The following is a 27,289-nucleotide window of genomic DNA, read 5'->3' as shown; positions in this document are numbered from 1 at the left end:
CTTACCAAATAGACTTTGAAGCCACAAATGTGCCTTTTACATTTATTAGTCACGCCTGTGAAAACAAAAGCAATGAACCTTACCACAGATGCTTGCTACTATTTTCTTGAGGTAAGGAAATGTTCCTGTTGCTTACCTACTCACAGCAGCTGTCGTGGGTGGTGTTTTGACGTTTTCTCAGTCATTCACACCACATTTCCCAGATTTCCATAGCTGCATACTTTGCCTTGGCTTTAAAATGATATAAATAATGCTGAGACACATAATGAATCAGAGACAGATACTGTGGTTCAATGACAGATACATCAGTGGTTCTCAACCTGTGGGGCGAGACCCCCTAGGGGGGCGCGAAGATGTGAAAAAAAGAAAACAAGAATCAAAAATATGAAAAAAACATCTGTTGAAACCAAAACAAATTAAGTTAAACTACATTCTGATACTAGAACAATAAATATAGAGTTAGATAAATGTTGATAAAAGTAGGTATAATAAAATATGCACCTACATTTAAAAAAAATGTTAGGGGGGGCGCGATTAAAACTGTTATGAAAACTCGGGTCACAAATACTTAAAGGTTGAGAAATGCTGAGATACGAGGTGTGGCAGAAAAGTAATGAGCCTGATTTTTTATTTACCAAAGTTTTTATTTTTTTAAACATCAATGTTATCCCCTTCAAAGTAGTTCCCTTGGGCAGCTACACACCGATGGAGACTTTGTTCCCACTGTTGGTAGCAGCGCTGGAAGTCTTCAACCGGTATGGTCTTCAGCATGTCCGTTACACTCTTTTGGATGTTTTCTAAAGTCCCGAAATGACGTCCTTTGAGGACATTTTTCAGTTTAGCAAAAAGGAAAAAGTCACACGGACTGAGGTCAGGTGAATAAGGGGGCTGGGAACCACAGAAATGCCTTTTGAGGTCAAAAATTCTGTTATGGAGAGGACAGTTTTTTGGCACCATTTTGGCACAGACCTTTCGCATGTGCAAATGTTCAGTCAAAATTTGATGAACGGTAAATCTGTTCAAATTTAATTGTTCACTCAACATTCTTAATATTAAACTAGGGTCTGATCTCACAAGAGTGTTCACACGTTCGATGTTTTCATTGGTTTTCGAAGTTGAAGTCCTCCCTGAACGGTGTTCCTCTTCAACGTGTTTTCTGCCTTCCAAAAATGATTTTGTGCCAGCGAAAAAACCTGAGCTCGGGATAAAGAATGTTCCCCATAGGCCTGTTTTAACTTTTCAAACGTCACACTTGCCGTTTAATGGCACAACGTTGCTCCAAATTCCGCTGTTCCATTTTGCGTGACGCACAACCAAAAACACAACTTCGCTAATAGCAGTCACAAAAATCACGTAGTTAACGGAAGGAGTTGAAACTCGCACTGAGCTATGGGAGGGTACTGATACACGTGCTCTATCAAGGACAACAGCGCAGCGTTGCCAGATCGCTTGCAGTGTTGCCAGTCTCATTACTTTTCTGCCACACCTCGTACATACTCAAATCATATGGTGATTTTTTTTCTAAATGGCACCTACTTATATAACATTCTGTTTTGTTATTTTGTATAGCTTGTAAAGCGAGAATCCCACTGAGGGGCAGCATCATGCGTGTTGGTAAAGAGGACATGTATGGTGAAGAGGACATGTTAGAGTTTTATTCCACTTTGTATTCATAACAGTAATTCTGAGCTGAACTGGTTATAATGAGCTACATTTTTACAAAAACCTTAGATTTTTGAAAGAGCCAAGACCAATTGGATGACAATACTAAGTTCACAGTGCCAATCAACACTCAGCATTATGTACTTTCTTAGGTGTAATGTGCATGCACAATAAAAACAAATATTGAGAAAAGGCAAATTATGCAATAGAGTCAAAATACATTCAGACTGAAGTGCTGCAAACCAATTATTGAATGTCATAGCGCAAGCTGAGGATATGCTAATAAAAGAACCAAGGACAATATGAGTATACATAATTAGTATGTTTCACTGTTTCTTCCTGGAAAAAATTTACTCAAGCATATAATATGATGAGGTAGTTCTGAGTTGTGATTAGTGGAAATTTTAAATAAACTTTTAACTGTTTTTTTATCATGCATAGTTAAAGACTAAGTTCTTGTGTGATTTTTTTTTTACTGATTATCATTTTGTGTGTAGAACAGAGACAGCAATTCCCATCTGGACATAAGTAATCAATAATGTAAATAACAATTCTTGGAGGTAACATTTTAAAGAATAATCCACACCATTGGCACTGAAAGGTTACAGAGGTAGACAATCAACAGGATGAAAATCACAGCCAGTCTTCTTTTAAAATGTTTAAATCTAACAAAACTGTTTTGCCTTCTGCTTTTGTCTTTCCTAAAAATGACATGGATATGCCATTTTGGAATATTTGTGTAAACTCAAGATGTGAATCAATACTCAGTAACACTCTTGGCTTGAAAAATAGCGTGCTTAGTAAATTTTAGGGTATTTGTTTTCATGTTTGGAAACAGTCCAATTACCTCTATTTTAAAATGCAAGAACAGACTATCCATCCATCATCCAACCTGCTATATCCTAACTACAGGGTCACAGGGGTCTGCTGGAGCCAATCCCAGCCAACACAGGGTGCAAGGCAGGAAACAAACCCCGGGCAGGACGCAGGCCCACCACAGGACAAACACACAACACACCAGGGACAATTTAGGATCGCCAATGCACCTAACCTGCATGTCTTTGGACTATGGGAGGAAACCCACACAGACACGGGGAGAACATGCAAACTCCACGCAGGGAGGACCCGGGAAGCGAACCCAGGTCTCCTAACTGCGAGGCAGCAGCGCTACCACTGCGCCACCATGCCGCCCAAGAACACACTATTTTTCTTTTAATTTATAAAAGTAACACCTCAATTTAGGACATAACTTCATATAGTAAGTTAAAATATATGAACACTGGGAGAGTGGCCTAACTCCACACAGGCCAGGCAAGGTTTAGAATTCAAACCTACATGATATGAGGTACTTTAGCAGCAATGAACACTGTGCCACTATCATTTTCAAACTGCAATAAGGCATATAATGCTTTAATTCTTTTTTCAAATTTTGTATCATTTGATAAAGATAATCAATATTTTGTTACATGTAAAATAATATCCAATAACATTATCATAGCTAATCAAGAATTGTATTTTGGCAAAAGATATCCAGCGAATGCTAGTTATAATTAAATAGTAAATTACTAGAAACATTTTTGTGTTCAGTGCTAATGCATTAAACTTTCATTTACTGATTTTCTTTCTTAATGCTCCTATCTTAATAACAGTATGGTGCCTGTTCTGCTCTTTTGAGTGCAAGGCAGGAACCAGCCCTGATTGACAGAGCATGGCCAATACCGCATTCAATGAAATTCACTCTGGGTCACCTTAGATTCAACAGTCAGCACACCCGTGTGATTCTGGGAATTTGGGAGAAAAAAGGAGTACCTATAAAAAATATGCAAAACACAAGGAGGAGGATTTGTCATTTCTAAAAAGGTTGCAATTGAGTTGGGATTTGAACCTAGCATTGTGGAACTGTGAGACAGCAATACCAACCCCTGCCCCACCAACATTTTAGTAACCATTCCCTTAATAGTCTTTTTATATTTTTTTATCCACATATATACATCTATGATTTAATGTTTTTTTCCATCTGATTTCTATCCATTTATTTTCTAAACCTGAAACTGCATTTTTGAATGGAATTATTATTTCCTTGTTTCTATAAAATACTGTAGACTTATCTTAATAAAAGTACTAAAACAATTATTACTACTGTCAAGAATATGAGTGAATATACCACAGACATAATTGAAACTGATATTGAAGGGACACAGAGAAAGGACATCAAGATTGCACAATAGTTCACACATCTGTCATTTTCCTCTCCAAAACTGGATGACCCAGATGATATTCAATCACCTAGCTGCTGCTAAAGATACCAACTGCCTTTGCTGTTCTCAAGAGGATAAAATGGGTTGGCAACATCAGGGTGGAGTCAGCCAGTAGCTAGGAAGCGGACAAAAACACCAGTGTTGCCCTGAGGCTATCTACATTTTTTTTCTAAACATTTTTGCCATCTGGCAATAAATGGTCTATGAATCCCCAACCTTTATAATTGTCTTATGTTTGTCTCTTCACCCCCTATACTGTATACAGTCTATTTATACAAATGTGTTACATCATAGTCCGTTCTGCAATAGGAACATCTCACATCATTCAAACGATAAGCAATATGTGATTAAGACTGTAGTGATGTTCTGGCACTGAATTAGGTGCTACATGCATTCTGAAAATGTTTCTGGAACATATGCAGAGCCTATATAAGCATCCTGTGACCCAGAGCAGAAATCCATTCTGGAAGTAGTTTAGTAATGGATATTTAGTTTTACCAAACAACCGACACAAGTGCATGCAGACTGTGTACTGACAAGGAATTAAATTTGAGTCTCTGAAACTGACACCCCCATTGTAAAATAATATTCGACTATATAATGATATTATAACAAATTGGTGCAGCTGCCTCATATTCAAGATATATATAACACTTGTTCCTTTAGAAAGACAATTGGATTATTAAAGTCCTTGGCCATACTGCACAGCTGGTAAATTCAAGTGCAGGTTCTGTGGGCTGCAGAACAGTCAATCATAAGAACAAAAATTATAATATGGCAAACACAGTGTACATATATACTACTTGAAAATAAATATTGCATACATTTTGCACAATTGCAAATATATAAACTGCTCAAAAAAATTAAAGGAACACTTTGAAAACACATCAGATCTCAATGGGAAAAAGAAATCCCCCTGGATATCTATACTGATATAGACTGGGTAATGTGTTAGGAACGAAAGGATGCCACATCGTTTGATGGAAATGAAAATGATCAACCTACAGAGCCCTGAATTCAAAGACGCCCCAAAAATCAGAGTGAAAAAATTATGTGGCAGGCTACTCCATTTTGCCAAAATTTAATTGCAGCAACTCAAAATTGTACGCAGCACTATGTATGGCCCCTGTGTTCTTGTATACATGCCTGACAACATCGGTGCATGCTTCTAATGAGAAGACAGATGGTGTTGTGGGGGATCTCCTCCCAGATCTGGACCAGGGCATCACTGAGCTCCTGGACAGTCTGAGGTGCAACCTGGTGGCATTGGATGGACCAAAACATAATGTCCCAGAGGTGTTCTATTGGATTTAGGTCAGAAAAGTGTGGTGGCCAGTCAATGGTATCAATTCCTTCATCCTCCAGGAACTGCCTGCATACTCTCACCACATGAGGCCAGGAATTGTCGTGCACCAGGAGCCACTGTACCAGCATAGGGTGTGACATAGGGTCCAAGGATTTCATCCTGATACCTAATGGCAGCCAAGGTGCCTTTGTCAAGCCTGTAGCAGTCTGTGTGACCCTCCATGGATATGCCTCCCCAGACAATCATTAACCCACCACCAAATTGCTCATGCTGAATGATGTTACAGGCAGCATAATGTTCTCCATGGCTTCTCCAGACCCTTTCACTTCTATCACGTGCTCAGGGTGAACCTGCTCTCATCTGTAAAATGCACAGGGCACCAGTGGTGCATCTGCCAATTCTGGTATTCTATGGCGAATGCCAATCAAGCTGAATGCTGCTGGGCCATGAGCTCAGGGCCCATTAGAGGACATGGGGCCCTTGGGTCATCCTCATGAAGTCTTTCTGGTTGTTTGGTCAGAGACATTCACACCAGTGGCCTGCTGGAGGTCATTTTGTAGGGCTCTGGCAGTGCTCATCCTGTTCCTCCTTGCCCAAAGGAGCAGATACTGGTCCTGCTGATGGGTTATGGACCTTCTATGGCCCTCTCCAGCTCTCCTAGAGTAACTGCTTGTCTCCTAGAATCTCCTCCATGCCCTTGAGACTGTGCAGGGAGACACAGCAAACCTTCTGGCAATGACACGTATTGATGTGCCATCCTGGAGAAGTTGGACTACCTGTGTAACCTCTGTAGGGTCCAGGTATCGCCTCATGCTACCAGTAGTGACACTGACTGTAGCCAAATGCAAAACTAGTGAAGAAACAGTCAGAAAAGATGAGGAGGGAAAAATGTCAGTGGCCTCCACCTGTTAAACCATTCCTGTTTTGGGGGTCATCTCATTGTTGCCCCTCTAGTGCATCTGTTGTTAATTTCATTAACACCACAGCAGCTGAAACTGATTAACAACCCCCTCTGCTACTTAACTGACCAGATTAATATCCCATAAGTTTCATTGACTTTATGCTATACTCTGATTAAAAGTGTTCCTTTAATTCTTTTGAGCAGTATATATATATATATATATATATATATATATATATATATATATATATATATATATATATATATACATACATTGGGGGGCTTACCCCCTGCTTGCTTTGCTTGCCAACCCCCTTTGCCTGGGCTACTTGCCAGCCACTTCTCATTTCTGCCACTCATGTTTTCAAGAGGGGTGCTGAATATTCTTCCGAAACCCTTTCTTAAACGGTGATACAATGGGAACAAACACAATTTTTTTTTACCTCCTCTTTGCTCAATCAGCTGCTGGATTCTGAAATTCTGAAAAGAATGATACCAAACATATATATGTAGGTTTTAAAATAAGCCTGATTTAAAGCGTGACAAAAAAGTGACATAAAATCGTCGCACTTTTAGGCTTAGGATTATATATATATATATACTAGCAAAATACCCGCACTTCGCAGCGGAGAAGTAGTGTATTAAAGAAGTAATTAAAAACGAAAAGGAAACATTTTGAAAATAATGTAACATGATTGTTAATATAATTGTTTTGTCACTGTTATGAGTGTTGCTGTTATATATATATATATACACACTCACAGACATATAAACATATATATACATATACACATATACATACTGTATATACATATATACATATATATATACACATACATATATATATATATATATAGCAAAATACTCGTGCTTAGCAGCGGTAAAATACTGTCTGAATATTTTTATTAAGAAAAAAGTAAACATTTTTAGACTGAGGGAAAATATGTAAACAAATTAATTGTTAAGGATCTCTCTGTATACCACGTTGTCAGTTCGGCCCTCTGGTTGTAATATGACTAAGCTGTGTGCTGAACTCACTCTTGAGCATGCAACATACAGTTGGCCATGTGAAAAGCAATCCTGCCTCAAATCAATGCCAACTTTTTGTAGTGTTTGTCCCTGAGACTTATTAATTGTCATTGTGAAGCAGAGCCTTACTGGAAATTGAACGCATTTGAATTGAAATGGGAGATTAGATGGTATAACGGGGATGCGAGGAATAAAAACTGTGTCACCTGAGGCACTGCCAGTAAAAATAGTTGCTTCAATTAGGTTGTTTTGTAGAGATGTGACCTGAAGTCTTGTGCTGTTACAAAGTTTTGGTGGCTGTAAGTTTCTCAGTAACATTATTGGTGCCCCAACCTTCAAGATGAGATTATGCTCAGGAGTGCCTGGAGGATTTAGAGTATTCAGAAACTCTACTGGATAATGTACCGCGTCTTCTACTTCTACAACTGAATCAACAGATTGATATGTTTTTGTTTGTGAAGGTAGTTCTTGAAGTAAAATGTGGTTTATAGTCGTAGTCATGTCATTTTTTGGTGTCAGGATAGCTCTCTCTCTTAACCATGAGACGTCATTTTGGTGTAAATTTCATAGATCGGGGTAAACATTTTGAAGAAGGCTTTGTAAGGTATTCAAGATGAGACAGAGATTTGTAGGAATATTTATTTTACGGTTTTCTTGTATGAAGGTGCCATCACCTATACTCATCAGAAGTGTAGAGAATTCCTCGGCTTTTTGTCGCCTTTCAAATGAACTCTCATGTTTATTTTTAAAGTAACAACATGGATTTGTGGCCATAGGTATGAAGATTTCAGAGATGCTTTAACTTCATCAGCGTGTTCCTCTGGGCACGACTGGAAGGGTTTGGCGGAAGTCTCCAGCCAGCAACACTGTCAAGCCTCCCATAAGTTTGTTGGTGTTTCGGATGTCTTGGAGGGTCCTGTCTAAAGCCTCAATACCTGCTCTGTGTGCCATAGTGCATTCATCCCAGACAATAAGGTGACAATGTCGTAGCACTTCAGCCATGTTGCTCTGCTTTGATATGTTACACATGGGGGATTCAGTATGGTTGAGGTTCAGAGGCAGTTTGAAAGCTGAATGAGCAGTTCTGCCACCCTCTAGAAGAGTTGCAGCAATGCCTGAAGAAGCCACAGCTATGGCAATGTTACGTTTTGCTCAGATTTTTGCAAAGAGAAGGTTTATTATGAATGTCCTACCAGTTCCTCCTGGAGCATCAAGGAAAAACACCATGGCAGTGGTAGACGTAACGCTGCTCATGATTTGCTCATAAACTGACTTTTGGTCACTATTTAGCAACCGCTCGTTATTTGTGACTATATTGGCCAAGTGCAAGGAGTTGTAAGATGTCTCTTTCAAGTACTCGGGATTTGATGCAAGTTGTGCCAGTTCTGTTAAAGGTGAAGGCAAACCGTAATGATGAAGAGATTGACCTCCGATAGCAATGACGTAGTTTTCAAGCAACTGTAGACACTTGTTATAGATCAAATTTAACCACTGGTGGACTTCTGTTCGTATATGATCTCTTTCAGTCTGTCTCCTAACATCTTCTGCCATGCTGTCTTTATGTTTTTCCCATAGGTTTAAGGGGTTTTCCATTTGGCAGAACACCAACATGACAGCAAATAGTTCACGGATCTTTTGAGATGAGCGAGATAGAGCAGCTTCCTGCAGAGTCTCGTCCCAGTTGATGTCGTCATGTAATAAACCGAGTGCCCTGCAGTCTGACTTATAGGTCGGATGTAGGACACCATCAACTGTTCTGAGACATTTGAAAGATGTGGGACCTGTGACTTTGTTGAGCAGCAGTCGAAGATGGTAGCATTCAGAGTTATTTGGGTGTATAGTGTAGACCCGTCCCAGTACATTATCCTTTTTCACTCCTGAATATCCTGGTACAGGGTTGCCCTGTTTCCTTCGACGAAACATGTTGTTTGCCCAACATAATATGATGGAATTTCATTATAATGAAGTTGTTTAGCAAAATCATCGTGTTTGCAAAGGTCAAAGAATGCTAAAAGGGTCGTTTGTGGTGGATTGTGTACTTTATCGGCAACATTGCCTTCTGTGAAATAAATTCTTTGTCCGTTCTCAAGATGCACAGCAAAAGATGAACGACTGGAGGGAAACGTTCATGAATGGGAAAACAGAAAATGCCAGGCTGCTTCAGAGCTACTAATGTAACGACCAGCTTCAGATCGAGATACTTGTCATTTTGATTTTGTATTGTAAATACTGCCTGGTCACTTCCTTGTTAACATACTTGCAGATGTATTTGATTGATTTTACTGAATTGCAAAATTCGACGTTGATGTGAGCATTGAAGAAGCGGGACAGCACAGGACTATAAGGGACCACCCATCTGTTGTCGATATCTACTCCTTTGATGTTAATTGTATGACCTCCATCAGCAGGTGCGCGCCAGCGGTACTGAGGGTAACCATCTTCTCGGTTTGAGTTTGTGAGATGAACGGACGCGGGTACTTCTTAGTGCATATTCTGTTGATCATGCAGGGCGAGTTGATATTATGAGGTCCACATGGGCCGTGAATCATGTTGGATTTTACTATTTTGTGTAGGGCAGGGTCAGTCTGTGGATCAGGAATTTCTGCACGGATGAGTTGATCGATGAGAGCTGGTTTAATCCTATCCTTTAGCCACAATAGAATGTGTGCATGGGGAATACCTCACTTTTGCCACTCTATGGTGTACATGTAGCAATTTGTACAGCCGAAAATGTTACTCTTCGTGAGCAAGTCTATCATTTTGCGAATCTTGAGATGAAATACACGACTGATAAGGTCGTGGTGATCGTGAGGTTTTTGACGTGGAAGGAGAATTTCAGTGATCTCAGGCCATTTAGGATTGCAAGTAAATGTGATGAATAAGTCAGGGCGCCATAACGACGAACATATGTCATTGCTTCTTGTGTACGCTTGTGCATATAGCGAGGTCCTCCAGTGAAGAAAGATGGTAATATCACAGCTTGACCAAGTTCTGTTAAATCAGTGTCGTATTTGTCAATAGCATCTTTTAAGTGAACGTAATTTTCAGCCCATAGTTTTTTTTGATTTAGTCTGATATAATTTAGTCTTTCGGATTCAATTTTTGCGTACATATCAACTAAAAACTGATTTAATAAAGTTCGGAAGAAAAGGATATTATTAGCATGATGTTGTCTGATCATAAGCCGGTATGAATAGAAGTTTGATGCAGAGACGGTTTTGTTCATAGGTAACTTACTGGTAGCATGAACTTGAGGTATAGACACAGAATAGCCGTCTTCACCATAGCAGAACATGAGAGGATATTGAAGTGCATCATAGGATCTGTGGGTTTCTTTAATGCGTTGCAGTTTATTGTCTCTGGTTTTCAAGACAATATCTCTATTGTTGAACGTTTGCCCAACGATGACAACACCAACTTGATGAACTGTGGGTTTATTAAATCTGCCTTGGTGTGCATGTAATGGTTTTTTGTCTGTGTGACTGACAAATTTGAAGTCTTTGTCATCATCTGAAATACTGTCCATTGTGGAGTGGAAGTCCTGGATGTAAGTGTTACAGTCATGGAGCATTTTTTGTAATTGCTTGACCAGGGGCATGTTAAGTCCAGAAAAATTAGCGCAGCGGATTTGTGCTTCCTTTTCATCGTCCCCGACGAAATAAATTTGCAAAAATTTGTGTTCCTCACTTGGCATAGGTAAAAGACTGCCAATCAAGTGATACACTTGTCCCTGAACTTTAAATGAAGGCATAAAATTTCCCTCAACGATTTGGTTAGCACCAAATGATGTCATTTGAAATGCGCTGTTGTACTTTCGAATGTTGTTCAAGAAATGCTCACTTTGAGGATGTTCACCATTTAACAGGCCCTCAAGAAGGTCAGGAAGCTTACGTAAAGGAGTGAGAGAGACTTTACCACCGTTACAGCACAAACCAGGAGACTCGCATTTCCACTTCTTTGCTTGACAATAGTCACAGTGAACATCCATAGATCCAATGTGTACTGTTTTGTCAGACTCATAATGTATGTTTGGGTCATACGCAAATCCACAATTGGCTTTTTTGAGCCAAACCTGTTGTTTTCGTATGAGCCGCTTTTCATTATTGGGATCGTATCTAGAAACAGAAGCTCTATTAACTTGTGGATTTGCCTCTGTGTATTTAGCGACAGCGTCCTTATTAACTTGTGGATGTTGTTGTGAGTATTTAGCAACAGTGTCCCTATTAACTTGTGAATGTTGTTGTGAGTATTTAGCAACAGCGTCCCTATTAACTTGTGGATGTGCTTGCGAGTATTTAGCGACAGCGTCCCTATGAACTAAAAAGGCTGCTTCGTTGGTGAAACAAGGAAAAAGGACTTTCTTATATGTCATTCGTTTATAAACAAGTGCAGAAGCTGTGAGAAAGCTGCTTCCTCGGCAAAGCAAGGAAACGAATGAAGACACCGCAGGGAAGAATGGCCTTATATGGGCAGGCAGTCAATTACGTGGGAGGCGTGCTGATTTCCACAGCAGCCGCACTTATGAATATGCTAAAACAGTGGAGAACCTATGAAAAGGCTGCTTCCTTGGCGAAGAAAGGGAAGGAGTGAACAGACCACAGCGAAGAACGGCCTAATATGGGCAGGCATTCAATTACATGTGAGGCGTGCTGAGTTGCGCAGCAGCCTTACTTATGAATATGCTAAGCACCGTCCTTCACCCGCCACGCCTCCCACGGCGACCGAGCTGCCCGCTATAGCCGTATACAGTATACGAAAGAAGGTTCCAGTTATGACCGTTACGCGTAGAATTTCGAAATGAAACCTGCCCAACTTTTGTAAGGAAGCTGTAAGGAATGAGTCTGCCAAATTTCAGTCTTCTACCTACACGGGAAGTTGGAGAATTAGTGATGAGTCAGTGAGTCAGTGAGTCAGTCAGTCAGTCAGTCAGTCAGTCAGTGAGTGAGTGAGTGAGGGCTTTGCCTTTATTAGTATATATATATATATATATATATATATATATATATATCAAATAATAATTCTTTGCATTTATATAGTACTTTTCTCACTACTCGGAGCGCAAAGCAATTGCAGGTTAAGGGCCTTGATCAAGAGCCCAACAGAGCAGAATCCCTTTTGGCATTTACGGGATTCGAACCAGTAACCTTCTGATATATATATATATATATATATATTGTGAAACCTGGCCCCGGCACAGACAGACGGACAACATTGTTTCACCACACACCATTTATTGTCACTAATATTATCTACAAAAATGGCTCACGTGCACCCCCAGTGCCTTCTCGCACCGAATTCCCAAAGTCCAGGCCCACAGTCTCTTGTGCCTTCCTGGCCGCCTCCAGTCCTTCCTCTTGCTCAGTCCACTTCCACCCGACTTCCACACACCGACTGGAGGGAGGCGGACCCTTAAATAATGACCGGATGAGCCCCAGGTGCTTCCGCCATCTGTTCCTTGGCCACGCCCCAGCGTGGCGGAAGTGTCGGCTGCCTTCCTGGTAGCTCTCCGGGCGCCACATAAAGTCTTCCCCCCGGCACTTCCTGGTGTGGCGGAAGTGTCGGCTCCCGGGATAATTAGGCATTGGGCGCCGCCTGGCGTGGCCACGGTCCCTGCAGGGCTGGGCTTCCATGCCCTGTACCCGAGGCCCCTGAACCAGGACGGACGCCCCCACTCTGTCTGGAGGAGGCACTCGCCTCCTCACGTCCTCCAAGGCGTCCCGGCCGGGCTCCAGCCCCAGCCGCGGACCGTACGGGATAAACCGGCATCGGAGCGCCGCCTGGCGGTGACCACGGGCCCCTACAGGGCTGGGCTTCCATGCCCTGTACCCGTGGTCCCCAACAGAACCAGGACGGACGCCCCCTCGCGGTGTGGAGGAGGCACAAGCCCTCCTCGTCCTCCAAGCGTCCCGGCGGGCTCCAGCCCGCCGGCGACTGCATGGGATCAACCGGCATCGGGCGCCTGGCGGTAACCACGGGCCCCTACAGGTAGGGCTTCCATGCCCTCAACCCGTGGCTCCCAACAAAACCAGGACGGACGCCCTGCGTGTGGAGGAGGCACAAGCCCTCCTCTCGTCCTCCTGGGCGCCCCGCCGGGCTCCAGCCCGGCCGGGACCACATATATATATATATATATATATATATATATATATATATATATATATATATATATATATATATATATATATATATATATATATATACTGCTCAAAAGAATTAAAGGAACACTTTTTAATCAGAGTATAGCATAAAGTCAATGAAACTTATGGGATATTAATCTGGTCAGTTAAGTAGCAGAGGGGGTTGTTAATCAGTTTCAGCTGCTGTGGTGTTAATGAAAGACAACCCCCAAAACAGGAATGGTTTAACAGGTGGAGGCCACTGACATTTTTCCCTCCTCATCTTTTCTGACTGTTTCTTCACTAGTATTGCATTTGGCTACAGTCAGTGTCACTACTGGTAGCATGAGGCGATACCTAGACCCTACAGAGGTTGCACAGGTAGTCCAACTTCTCCAGGATGGCACATCAATACGTGTCATTGCCAGAAGGTTTGCTGTGTCTCCCTGCACAGTCTCAAGGGCATGGATGAGATTCTAGGAGACAAGCAGTTACTCTAGGAAAGCTGAAGAGGGCCATAGAAGGTCCATAACCCATCAGCAGGACCAGTATCTGCTCCTTTGGGCAAGGAGGAACAGGATGAGCACTGCCAGAGCCCTACAAAATGACCTCCAGCAGGCCACTGGTGTGAATGTCTCTGACCAAACAACCAGAAAGACTTCATGAGGGTGACCCAAGGGCCCCATGTCCTCTAATGGGCCCTGAGCTCACTGCCCAGCAGCATGCAGCTCGATTGGCATTCGCCATAGAATACCAGAATTGGCAGATGCACCACTGGTGCCCTGTGCTTTTTACAGATGAGAGCAGGTTCACCCTGAGCACGTGACAGAAGTGAAAGGGTCTGGGGAAGCCATGGAGAACATTATGCTGCCTGTAACATCATTCAGCATGAGCAGTTTGGTGGTGGGTTAATGATTGTCTGGGGAGGCATATCCATGGAGGGTCACACAGACCGCTACAGGCTTGACAAAGGCACCTTGGCAGCCATTAGGTATCAGGATGAAATCCTTGGACCCATTGTCAGACCCTATGCTGGTACAGTGGCTCCTGGTGCACAACAATTCCTGGCCTCATGTGGTGAGAGTATGCAGGCAGTTCCTGGAGGATGAAGGAATTGATACCATTGACTGGCCACCACACTTTCCTGACCTAAATCCAATAGAACACCTCTGGGACATTATATTTTGGTCCATCCAATGCCACCAGGTTGCACCTCAGACTGTCCAGGAGCTCAGTGATGCCCTGGTCCAGATCTGGGAGGGAGCCCCACAACACCATCTGTCATCTCATTAGAAGCATGCACCGATGTTGTCAGGCATGTATACAAGAACACAGAGGCCATACAAAGTGCTGCGTACAATTTTGAGTTGCTGCAATTAAATTTTGGCAAAATGGAGTAGCCTGCCACATAATTTTTTCACTCTGATTTTTGGGGTGTCTTTGAATTCAGGGCTCTGTAGGTTGATCATTTTCATTTCCATCAAACGATGTGGCATTCTTTCGTTCCTAACACATTACCCAGTCTATATCAGTATAGATATTCAGGAGGATTTCTTTTTCCCATTGAGATCTGATGTGTTTTCAAAGTGTTCCTTTAATTTTTTGGAGCAGTATATATATATATATATATATATATATATATATATATATATATATATAGGATATAAATGCAGAAATATATTGAGTATCGTTAGTTTTTGTTATTTATTTTATTTCATTATTTTTAGTATCGAGCTTTTGCCAAATGTTCTAAGGACACATGCAACTAAGAGTTTCACTGCACTATGAACACGACAAGAAGCTTCATTTAAGTTTTTATTTAAATGTTTCTCTCTAGATTGCCCTAAACCCACCTTGCTAAAACATTGTCTTCTTGCTCTCTGCAAGGAAAAAGAATGCCTGAAAAATATTAGCAGTTGTAAGCAAGAAATGCGTTTGCAAAATTATGACCTTTTGTAAATGAGTGGAGAAATAATTCAATTATCATTTTCTTTATTTTAAAACACTTGCATAGGTTTCTAAATTTTAACAATGTGCCTGTGTTTTTATTTTTCCTATATTTACTGTAGGAATTTATATAAATTTACAGCATATATGAAGAGACATACTGTTAAAATGTTTATTTCGTTGCTACACTTTCTATTAGCCAGGAGCTAAGAGAAAATTTTCAAGTGGAGTAAACATTTCTACTTTAGGTTTTTAATTAATTTACATGTTTTAGGCATCTCTGGACAAGACAAACACTTGTAAATATATATCCTCTTTCTTACTTGTATGTATGTGTATTGTCACAAACTTGACCACAAGTCATAGCAAGGTTTGGGGCAGCCACCTGTATAATTGGTTTCCTAGCTGCGAACTTGCAAACAAAAGATAGCACTGGTTTGCACAAATCAGAGTCCAAAACAGAACTGAAGGAGTAGGGGAAAGTTGGAGGTATTTTAAAGGGGAAGACAGGGAAATGAGGTCAAAGAGGTCGGGCTCATAAGGGTCTTCAGCCATAGGCTCAAGCCTGGATGTGACATCAAAGGGGCTGGAGCCATAGACATAGAATTACTAGATGCCACATGACCAGCAGCATCATACATCAACATCGCCACCATATTGCGAGTGGCACTGCTGTGGAGTGAAGTAATGGATAAAGATGCCTCACACATGTGCTGCTTGGGATTGTACAAACCGCTGTATGCTCCAGACCAGATCCCGGGGGATTACATATACATTTCATAGATAAGGCTGGTAAGCTAGCAAAGCTATGCTTTTTATGCTCATGTGAGCCTCCAAACAATGTTTTGGTTAAATGTATTTAGTTACTAACTATGTAGATTGTTGTTAGCTGTTAACATTTCTCAAACTTTGAAGGTTTCCCAAACAAATCCACCTCAGGAAGCAATGGGAGGTATCCCTTAGACAGGACTTTGAGAAAGCTGTCCTGTGATGTGTGCCGTGCTAGTTTGGTAATAGATGTTGTACCGGCATCATATGATCAAAGCTACCACTTGCTCACATTAAAAAACAAAGGAGGTTTTATGATTCCTTCTGAGGGTACAGTCAAGGTGGTCAAAGTAGCTGAGTGTGTTATCCGACAGTCGGCATTAGAGCAAGCTGTCAGTGTATCTTTGATCAATCAGTTTGTTCGGGCTGAGATTGGTTCATATGATGTGTTTTTTTTTTTTTTTGTCAAGGAGCATATTGAGGAAACACAGTTTGAAATTGACAACCATCATTTTATGCTTGTGTCTTTGGTTGTGTCTGTCTTCCACAAACTAAGGCCGCACCATATTGCCAGACTGAATACTCTCAAATTAAAAAGTGGCAACACACGGAAAAAGCTATGTAAGACAGTTCTGTTTCAAGGACTTTAGATCCTATCCTGTATATATTTACGTAACCACATTGTGTGTGTGTGAGAGAGAGATTGAGAGAGGAATAAGTGAAATGTTTTCAGAAATTATTAAGCCAATTTGTATACAATAAAATTGTTTCTTTTTGTCATTATGTGTATCATTTTACTGTTAAAAGAAATACCAGACTGCCAGTTGCAGTGTTACTATTTTGACTTTTAGACATTGGTCAAGTTTTTGTCTCAATAATTAATAATAATAATAATAATAATAATACATTTTATTTAAATGGCACCTTTCTTAGCACTTAAGGTCACCTTACAATAAAATTAAACATTAGTAAAATTAAAACAAGAGAACGAAAAATCAAAAAGCAATAATTAGCAAACAAACAAACATAACTGGCAGTAACAGTGCAAAATTCACAATTGGTATGCCAGTTTGAAAAGATAGGTTTTGAGGGTAGTTTTAAAATGCGTTATTGAATCGAGCTGACGTATATGAGAGGGAAGAGAATTCCAGAGTTGAGGAGCACTATGAGAGACGCTCGAGCTCCTACAGAACAGAGTTTGATGTGTGGTACAGAAAGTAGAGCTGCAGATGAGGATCTGAGTGAGCAAGAGGGAGTGTAAGTCTGTAGGAGATCAGTGAGGTAGGGGGGAACGTTAAATGTTAAGAGCAGTATTTTGTATTGTATTCGGTAGTTAACAGGGAGCCAGTGAATTGAGAGAGAATAAGTGTAATATGTTCAGTGGATTTAGAACCGGTTATTATCATGGCAGCAGAATTTTCAAGAAGTTGTAAGCGATGGATAAGTTTTTTTGTGGGATGCCAGATATAATAGCATTACAGTAATCTACAGTGTACGTGAGGTGACTAGGGCATTAATCAATACTTCAGTACCGTGTTGCGTAAGAACAGGACGAAATGTTTCGGAGATGGAAGAAGGGAGTCCGAGAAATGTTACTTATATGGCAGGAATTATTTAATAATAATTATTATTATTACTTAATAATTGCCATTATTCGTGTATAAATGGATATAAATAATTGCATGTAAACGATTCGCCAAAATCTGTTGTATGTAAACGATACTGTTTAAAACATTATTTTTTCATCAGAAAACCCGGTTTCCACGTCTAATTGTATAAGTTTAAATGGGATTATTGCCACTCGCAATACGGCGGACGCGCTGACGTGTTGTGTCGACTGGGTAACACAGTGAATGCGGAGTCTATCTATATATGTCTATGATATTGAACGCACCACCTTATCCAACAACGGTACAACGGTCGAAGGCTGATTTGCTCCCCGCGGGTGCATTTCGTGCTCCGCCTCTCCCCATACAAATATGACGTAAAACTGGTACGTACGTCTGTCACGTGACGTGATGTATTATGATTCACATGGCGGCGTTCATCCGGGTAGGTGAAATTGTTGTTGTATTTGACTTATTAGCCGTATGTTAATCGTAAAATTTACGTTCTTGGTACGTCCCCGTTATTTTTTAATTTTTCCTGTAAATCGTACATATTTGCAGCGGTTGTTTACACTATTTAAACACACTTGTCCTTGTACGCTACTACTTCGTTTGTAAAAAGACCTTGTTATTTGGCGAGCTTCTTTACCTTTAGTGACTTGTCCTGGCTGAAGTAATAGTGACTTGTCCTGGCTGAAGTAATCTGCTCCAGTTTTTGTTAAATCTGTGATGGGTTGTGTTTCTTCTCACTCCGATATCTTGGTCGCTTGTCATTTTACGTTTCTTGTATAGTAGCACCATCACAAAACGCATCGCGTTTTTTTTTTTTTTTTAGGTGCAAGTTTTCAGGCAAGCAAATGTTCATCTGCAGCAGAGAGTGCCCTGGAGGGACTGCACCTCTACAACTCGTCCAGAACGAACCCCACGTGTCTCCTTTCTTACCAGGGTGCTACAGCTTTTGTGTAATAGGTTCTACGATATTGAGTACTTAGTCAACAGGAGTCAAAGTCTACGAAATTGGAGCTTGCGTCGCCAAAACTCGTATGTGAAAGAGAACCTTTTACGTGTTTTTATGGATTGGTGGTTCTAAGAGTACTCATGCAATCTATCTATCTGTGCAGGTTCTATGGCTACACTCGGGAGCGTTATGGAGACAATGTGGCAGCTGCCTGCTATATCTTGAGCCTTGGAGGTGGAATCAGGTAGCAGCAAAGCTCGCAAGTAATTTTACATGCTCCGTAGTGAATTTAACATACATACACAGTGGAGGATGAGGTAAAAAATCATCTACACGCTTTCCTTTTAAGACTGTTTGTTTTCTTTTCATAGGTTTTCCGGAGAGAGAGAATGGTTTTGGGAAAATCAGCTTGGGAAGTTTAGAGGGGACTTGAGTCATTTTAGAGAGATTCCCGTGGAAGAAGTGGATGCCAAAGGAACTCCTATCACATATGATGGCTTGAACAACATAAGTGAGATCGGGGAAGGGATAAGGTTGCCTTCTGTAATTTCCTGTTTAATAAGTGCTCACCAACCATTTCAATCTTTTTTGTTCACTAGCTATTCTGTCCTCCCTAAGGACACTGGATCTCAGTAACTGTCCACATGTAGATGACTGGTGTCTAAGTCGATTGCATGCATTAAGTGAGTCCCTTGAAGAGCTGTCCCTTTCTGGATGTAAGAAGGTCTCCGATAAAGGCTTGGCTACTTTACATCATCTCAAGTAGGTCTTTTACTCTGTGGATTGGCCATGTCTCATGCTTCACAGTGCTCTGGCAGGGGTTTGTAGAGGGAATCCGTAGACAGATCTTTTTGTGAAGGTGCGGTATTATCTAGATGGTGTCAGATTTATTAATGAGATATCCACTCAGAAGGTATTTACTTGGTTTTATCCAGTTATTGTATTTTCTCAATACAAAGCAGCACAATTGTCACAAACATTAAATAATCCTATGAGCTATTTAGTTTTTTCCAGCAGTATTTCAGTTTTTTAAAATTGACTCAAAAATTGGAGTTAAGGTGAAACCCAATTTTTAATTATTTATTGATAAATTGAATGCTCTCCTTGTCAGTGGACTTGTAAGAGGTCAAACATTTAATAAATATTAAAAGCTTCTTGCTAATTTTCTGAGAATGACTTTAACAAAACTATGCATCTCTAAGAATATGAGATGTAGGCAGTATTTAATAAGACATGGCCTTCAGTTTGTTGTTTTTTTTTTTTTGTTTTTTTTTTTGAGTGCTGAAAGGGAATGGCCACAAAGGCAACACATTTCAATAGACATTAGGTGCAGCCAGTTTTATTATTTGAAATTGGTCTGATGTCATTGATCAATTAATTTTTAACTCAAAATCTTACAGGTGACAGATCATTAAGTGCATTCAGATTAACAAGGACATGCAAGTAAGAATATCACTAATACTTAACCTAGTGTAGCTTATCCCAGATCACTTTACAGGCATTGTTTACATCCTGTGAAGTAGCTGTGGTCTACATGGTATTCTCAATGTTGCAGTTTCAATGATACAGAAATAGCTCTAATGATTAAAAAATAAAATAAAACCTTAACAAACAGTCTCAATTCTTCCCTTGATACCATCTTCCTTGATTACCTTTTCTTGTGGGATATATTTGGATAGACATTTAGTAGCAGTAGTACTTATGATTTTAGTAGTTTAGTTTAACATAAACCGATTACCGCGTGTATTATAAAGTATTTTTGTCTTTACTTCTTAACCTGCAGGAAACTGAAAAAGTTGGAATTATTCGACCTTTCACATATTTCAAATCCTGGTCTTATACGTATTCTTCTAGAAGAAGTGCTGCCAGAATGTGAAATTTTAGGGATCGACTACTCTGATGTTTTGAAAGGAAATTCACTGGAGGAGATAAACAAGCAGCATTCTTGATTCTTTGACATCTCTTTTGTAAAGAAGATGGAGAATTACTTGGTATAATTTACCTTGAAAATATTCCAGGTTAAGCCAAGTGAACTGGTTATGTGGCGTTGGAAGAATGAGTATATTATTTAATTGTGTAAAGGTACTTTGAGATTTTAACTTCTGTTGTCACTTCTGTGAATCATTAACACATTTGTTAGTGTTTTCAGATCTTTATAAAATGTTTTGGCAAATTCAAACTTTAAACAGATTAAGCCTCTCTCTTTGGAACTGGTTAACATTGCTGCCAGTATAGACTCTGGATGATCACAGCCCTGAAGTAAAGTAAACATATCTGAGAATGTTGTAATATTAAGTTGTTTGGTAACTGTGTTCATTCATGTATCTGACCCTTGAGGTAACAGCTGTAGATGCTGGCATTTAAGCGTTTCAAACACAGGCTTGTTTATTTCAGGTAGGTTGACATTGATCAATTGGCCCGTGTACACTTACCCTGTGATGGGGTGGTGCTCTGCCCAGGTGTTGTCCCTGCCTTGCTACGATGATTACTAGCGTAATCTGTACCCGATTTTATTTCTAAAGCTTAATGGATCCAGTTAATCATGAGACTGTCATAATGCCCCCAAGGCTATGCTATACATATCTTAAGACGTAAGCAAAGACTTGTGTGTCAGACTTAAGGCTATTCTAATACCGCTTTTATTAATAAGTCAGTTTAAGAGAAGCATGCATCTGTGCAAGTGGCAATAAAATAACTGTTAATCATTGTGTATATATTTTTAATCTTAATTAAGGCATACACCTTTAGTCCATTGAAATTACAAGATATGAATAAACATAATCAAATACTTACATTTTTAATATCTTTTATACTTTTAAAAGTGAATGGAAATTTTAATCTAATCAAATGTGTTTTTATTGAAGCCCAACAGCCACAATTGGCCATAGGACTGAGATAGGGTGATGTATGTTAATTGGTGCAGCCCTGTCTGGCACCTTTTTTATAAATGTGGATTGCATGAGAGATATACAAGTTGGCAACCAAGATATCTAAAGCCAAAGTCCGAGGGGATGACAAGCATGAAGACTGCTGTTACTGATCTTATTTCCTGAAAATGTCAGGCTCCATAACTTCTTTCCGGCATTGCTTCATATTTCCAAAGTACCACAAGCTCATCCCTTTTTCTAATAGCAATACTTGGTGACTAACAGAGCTGGAGATATGTTAATGCTGTTACGGTATGTCGAGTTAAGCCACTGCCTTGGCCTTTTTCTTTCTTTTTTTTTTTCCATCATACTGTTGCGATATGTAAGACATTAGACAGATTATCCCCTCTTCTGTTTGAGAAGTTCAAAACTATAGTCTTATTCCTTATAGCTGCATGATAAGCATTATACTTCCAGCTGTTTGCTTTTTGATTGTTCAGCTGTTGCACATATAGAGCCAATCCTTAGGACTTGAGACACGATCAAAGTCGTCCAACCGATTCACAGGCTGGTTGGACTTAGTCTCTGGAGATGTTTGACAACATGACTGATAGTCACAGGAACATGCTGGGCCTACATCTGAATTGGTGAGATTATATAAATGAAGTCTGATTGAAATTCATTGGAAAAGTCATGTAATGGGCCAGGGTCTTCATATATAATATGCTGCATAGGAAACTGCCATGTGAAATGTGCACTGAATAAGGAATACATATTAGTGTTATGTTGAAAGTTCTAAGAGTCAGACAGTGTTTAATGAGGACATTTTGTGATGAGCCCCATTAAACAAAATTGTAAATAATTTCAAGATGTCAAAATATTGAGCAAAATTAAAAATGGAACAAGAGAATCTGTGGTTGAGGGTTTCCAGGCGATTGAGAATAAATTACATTCCATAAATTATTTTAAGAGCTTTAGTATGTCACCATCTTTGAAACTTTTATCTTTAATTCTTTTATAAATCTTGGTTTTCAACACCGGTAGAGTGTGTGATGCAAAGATAATGTTAGTGTCAGTAACAGTCAGGCAAATATCTACATATGAAAGAGCAAAATCACAAGTAATTATGGAGATCCCTTAAAAAACTTGAAAGAATTATATTATTCACTCATGGTGATCTTGTTTGTGGGTATGGCTCACCCAGAGGTTTTGGCTATTGACAATGTATATATGTAAGCCTGTTGATCAAGTGCAAAAATGTTGTAGCAAGGGACTAGAGATGTCAGTTGTGTTACTATATGTAATCCAGCAAACAAGGAAATGTTAAATAATTTAAGTATGAATATTTGTATTTTATTAATAGAGGTCAGCTTGGAAAATGACTCCATGACTATTTCCTCACCAATAAGTTTCCCAAAAAAAGTCCTTTTGGACCAGTGCATCTTCTTGTTTTCATTCCATGCATTTACCTGACATTTTTGCATAAATGTTTAGGTCTAAGAAAGTTACAGTAAGAGTAGGGAGAAATAACTATGAATAGTTAACACAGTGTATTGAATTCTGCTATAATGCCACATCTATGCCATTTTATTTTGATGTCTGCCAAAAACAGTCTGCATCCAAGATGGCCTACTCCAAATATAAATTGGAAGAACAAGTGATGGCGAGACTAGTCAGTCTGTTAAAATGAACATCGCCAACTACTTGTCTTATTACACATTTGAAAAAATTTAAATTTATGGATCTAAAAGGTGTATACACCACCTGAGCAAATTATTAGGAGCATTACACTAATAACATTTATTTCTATAGCATGTTTTCTTACACATGGTGTAACACAAAGTGCTTTACAAATAAAAAAAACACAAAAGAAAAACAAACTAAAATGAGGTATGAATTAGTAATTATAATTAAGAATAAATACATAAAACCCCAATAAAATTGATGTAAATAAAATAGATGTTTCATTAGCAAATTGCTAGAGTACTTCTATATAGTATAATTTCTTAAGCTTCTATAGATGAGTCATGTGGTGGGGGGGAAGTCTTCAGATAGCTGAATAATAATAGGTATGTCTTTGCTGTCAAAACAGCAAACTCTTTGCAGCATGGATTCCATAAGATGTTGGAAACTCATTAAAGATTCTGATCCATGCTAAAATGATTGCATCATGTGATATCTGTAGATTTGTTAGCTGTTCATTCATGTTGTGAATCTCCTGTTCTTACCACATCCAAAAGATGTTCTGTTAGAGACTGGGAAGGCCACTGAAGAACACTAAACTCATGGTCATGTTCATCAAATCAGTTTGAGATGTCTTTTGCTTTCTGACATGGTGCATTTTTCATGTTGGCAGTAGCTATTAAAAGATGGGGAAATGGTGGCAATGAAGAGATGCAGATTGTCAGCAACAATAAATACGCTGTGGCATTCAAGCAGTGATTGACATTAATTGGTCCAAAGTGGGTTAAGAAAACATTCCTCACACCGTTAGCATTGACTGTTGACACATCAGGATGGGTACTTTGAATTCATGCTGTTGGTGCCACATTCTGATCCTACCATCTGTGTCCCTGAGCAGAAACTGACACTCATTAGACCAGGCTATGTTTTTATGGTCTTGAACCATCCAGTTTTGGTGAGCCTGTGCCCACTGCAGCTTTTTGCTCTTTGCTGGCAGGAATGGAATACAGTTTATACAATACAGTTTATTTTTGTATAGCCCAAAATCACACAGGAAGTGCCGCAATGGGCTTTAACAGGCCCTGCCTTTTGACAGCCCCCCAGCCTCGACTCTCTGAGAAGACAAGGAAAACTCCCAATAAAACCTTGTAGGGAAAATGGAAGAAACCTCGGGAAAGGCAGTTCAAAGAGAGACCCCTTTCCAGGTAGGTTGGGCGTGCAGTGGGTGTCAAAAGTAGGGGGTCAATACAATACAATACACAGAACAGAACAATTCCTTAATACAGCATAATAAAAATTTTAGAAGTACGGTTTAACAGTAGATGATATGACATAATTAGGTTTGGATATTTTTAGAGTCCTGGAGACCTCATCCATGTAGCTGCCTCCCCATTTGGCCATCAACAACAACAACATTTATTTATATAGCACATTTTCATACAAACAGTAGCTCAAAGTGCTTTACATATTAAAGAATAGAAAAATGAAAGACATAATTATAAAAAATAAATCAACATTAACATCGAATAAGAGTAAGGTTCAATGGCCAGGGGGGACAGAAAAAACAAAAAAAACTCCAGACGGCTGGAGAAAAATAAAATCTGTAGGGATTCCAGACCATGAGACCGCCCAGTCCCCTCTGGGCATTCTACCTAACATAAATGAAACAGTCCTCTTTGGATTTAGGGTTCTCACGGAAGGGCTTGATGATGATGATGGTCACGTAGACTTCTTCCTTTTAATCCGTCCATCATTGTTGGAGCATCATGAAGCTTTGAGTAGGTGGAGGTGGCGCAGGCCACCACCACAAAGAAACCGGAAAAAGAAACAGAAAAGAGAGTAGGGGTCAGTACCGATTTTAGAGCCACCATGAATAGTTGTTATGATGAATTGAACATACAGAGTATCAGGATTAAGTTAAATTACGATTAAAATGAAGTTATAAAAAGGCCATGTTAAAGTAATGTGTTTTCAGCAGTGTTTTAAAGTGCTCTACTGTATCAGCCTGGCGAATTCCTATTGGCAGGCTATTCCAGATTTTAGGTGCATAACAGCAGAAGGCCGCCTCACCACTTCTTTTAAGTTTTGTTCTTGGAATTCTAAGGAGACACTCATTTGAGGATCTGAGGTTACGATTTGGAATATAAGGTGTCAGACATTCCGATATATAAGATGGGGCGAGATTATTTAAGGCTTTATAAACCATAAGCAGAATTTTAAAGTCAATTCTGAATGACACAGGTAACCAGTGTAGTGACATCAAAACTGGAGAAATGTGTTCTGATTTTCTTTTCCTAGTTAGGATTCTAGCAGCTGCATTCTGCACTAGTTGCAAACGATTTATATCTTTTTGGGTAGTCCTGAGAGGAGTGCGTTACAGTAATCTAGTCGACTGAAAACAAACGCGTGAACTAATTTCTCAGCATCTTTCAGTGATAAAGAGGTCTAACTTTACTTATGTTTCTTAAGTGAAAAATGCTGTCCTAATGATCTGATTAATATGTGATTTAAAATTCAGATTACAGTCAACAATCACCCCTAAGCTTTTTACCTCCGTCTTGACTTTTAATCCTAATGTATCCAGTTTATTTCTAATAGCCTCATTGTATCCATTATTGCTGATCACTAAAATTTCAGTTTTCTCTTTATTTAACTTGAGAAAATTACTATTCATCCATTCTGAGATACTAGTCAGACATTGTGTTAGTGAATCAATAGAATCGGGTCATCAGGTGCTATTGATAAGTACAGCTGTGTGTCATCAGCATAGCTGTGGTAGCTCACGTTGTGCCCTGAGATAATCTGACCTAACGGAAGCATGTAGATTGAGAATAACAGCGGACCCAGGATAGAGCCTTGTGGAACACCATATTGGATATCATGTGTCTTCGAGTTGTAATTCCCACAACTAACAAAATATTTTCTCCCTGTCAGGTAGGATTCAAACCAATTTAAGACACTGCCAGAGAGGCCCACCCATTGACTAAGGCGATTTCTAAGAATGTTGTGATCAATGGTGTCAAATGCAGCACTCAGATCTAAGAGGATGAGAACAGATAAATGGCCTCTGTCTGCATTTACCCGCAAGTCATTTACTACTTTAACGAGTGCAGTTTCTGTGCTGTGATTTGTTCTAAAACCTGACTGAAATTTATCAAGAATAGCATGTTTATTTAGGTGGTCATTTAACTGCATAATGACTGCCTTCTCTAGAACTTTACTTAAGAAGGGCAGGTTAGAGATGGGTCTAAAATTTTCAAGAGCTGAGGGTCAAGATTATGTTTCTTAAGTAGGGGTTTAACTACAGCAGTCTTAAGACAGTCTGGGAAGACCCCAGTATCTAGTGACGAATTTACTATGTCAAGAACATTATCAATTAGCACGCCTGATACTTCTTTGAAAAACCTTGTTGGTATCGGGTCAAGGGCGAGGTGGAGGGTTTTAATTGAGATATTATTTTTGTAAATCAGGTAAATCTATCCTAGTGAAAGAGTTTAATTTGTTTATAACAGGATGTTGGGGTTTAGGGGATCCTTAGTGTTGGGGAGATATACTATGTTATTTCTAATATCATTAATTTTTGATTGAAAATACAGCGACAGCCTCACAGGTTTCACTGGAAGCACTTAGGAGGCATTCCTTTGAGCTACCTGGGTTTAGTAGGTGATCAATTGTTGAAAATAAGACTCTAGGATTACTAGCATTGTTATTTATAATATTAGAGAAATAGCAGCTCTCTCAAGACGGACAGTGTTATTGTATTCTGTTATTTTGACTTTTAATATTTCGTGGTGGATAGTAAGTTTAGTCTTCCTCCATTGACGCTCAGCTCTACGGCATGTTCTCTTTAAATCAGACACTCTTTGGGTCTTCCATGGTATAACAATGCTAGAAGATTTTTTCACTGTCTTTTCAGGTGCAACTATGTCAACAGCAGCTCTCACTTTAGAATTAAATCTTTCCACCTTACTATTTACATTGTCCTCGCTATTATAGCTGGCACTATAAACGGACTGATTGCTTAAAATGTTTGTAAGTTTTAAAGCTGCTGCGAATCAAAGAAGCGTTTTTAACAATATGCTTCTCATGAGTGTTTTTATCATTATTTCTATATTAAAAGTAGAAGAAAATGGTCTGATAGACCAATATCAATGATCTGTTTTATATCAACTTTCAGTCCTTTAGTA

The 27,289-nt window shown here is 39.6% G+C and overlaps 1 protein-coding gene across 2 annotated transcripts; it reads left to right on the top strand.

Moving 5' to 3' along the window:
• The first annotated feature begins 17,935 nt into the window (after positions 1–17,935).
• Positions 17,936–22,382, top strand: dmac2 (distal membrane arm assembly component 2). 2 transcript variants are annotated; one of them, XM_039760593.1, is made up of 6 exons: positions 17,936–18,039; positions 18,430–18,635; positions 18,716–18,796; positions 18,924–19,063; positions 19,152–19,314; positions 20,336–22,382. In XM_039760593.1, exons 1-6 carry the CDS (start codon positions 18,013–18,015, stop codon positions 20,499–20,501), a joined length of 783 nt encoding a protein of 260 aa, XP_039616527.1. In that variant the 5' UTR covers positions 17,936–18,012; the 3' UTR covers positions 20,502–22,382. The 2 variants fall into 2 exon arrangements, with proteins under 2 accessions (XP_039616527.1, XP_039616528.1); XM_039760594.1 differs by lacking the exon at positions 17,936–18,039 and adding an exon at positions 18,048–18,104.
• Positions 22,383–27,289: the final 4,907 nt, after the last annotated feature.

Source organism: Polypterus senegalus, chromosome 8, assembly GCF_016835505.1.
Source record: "Polypterus senegalus isolate Bchr_013 chromosome 8, ASM1683550v1, whole genome shotgun sequence".
Classification (NCBI taxonomy): Eukaryota; Metazoa; Chordata; class Cladistia; order Polypteriformes; family Polypteridae; genus Polypterus; species Polypterus senegalus.
This window is presented reverse-complemented; position numbering and strand designations above follow the sequence as displayed.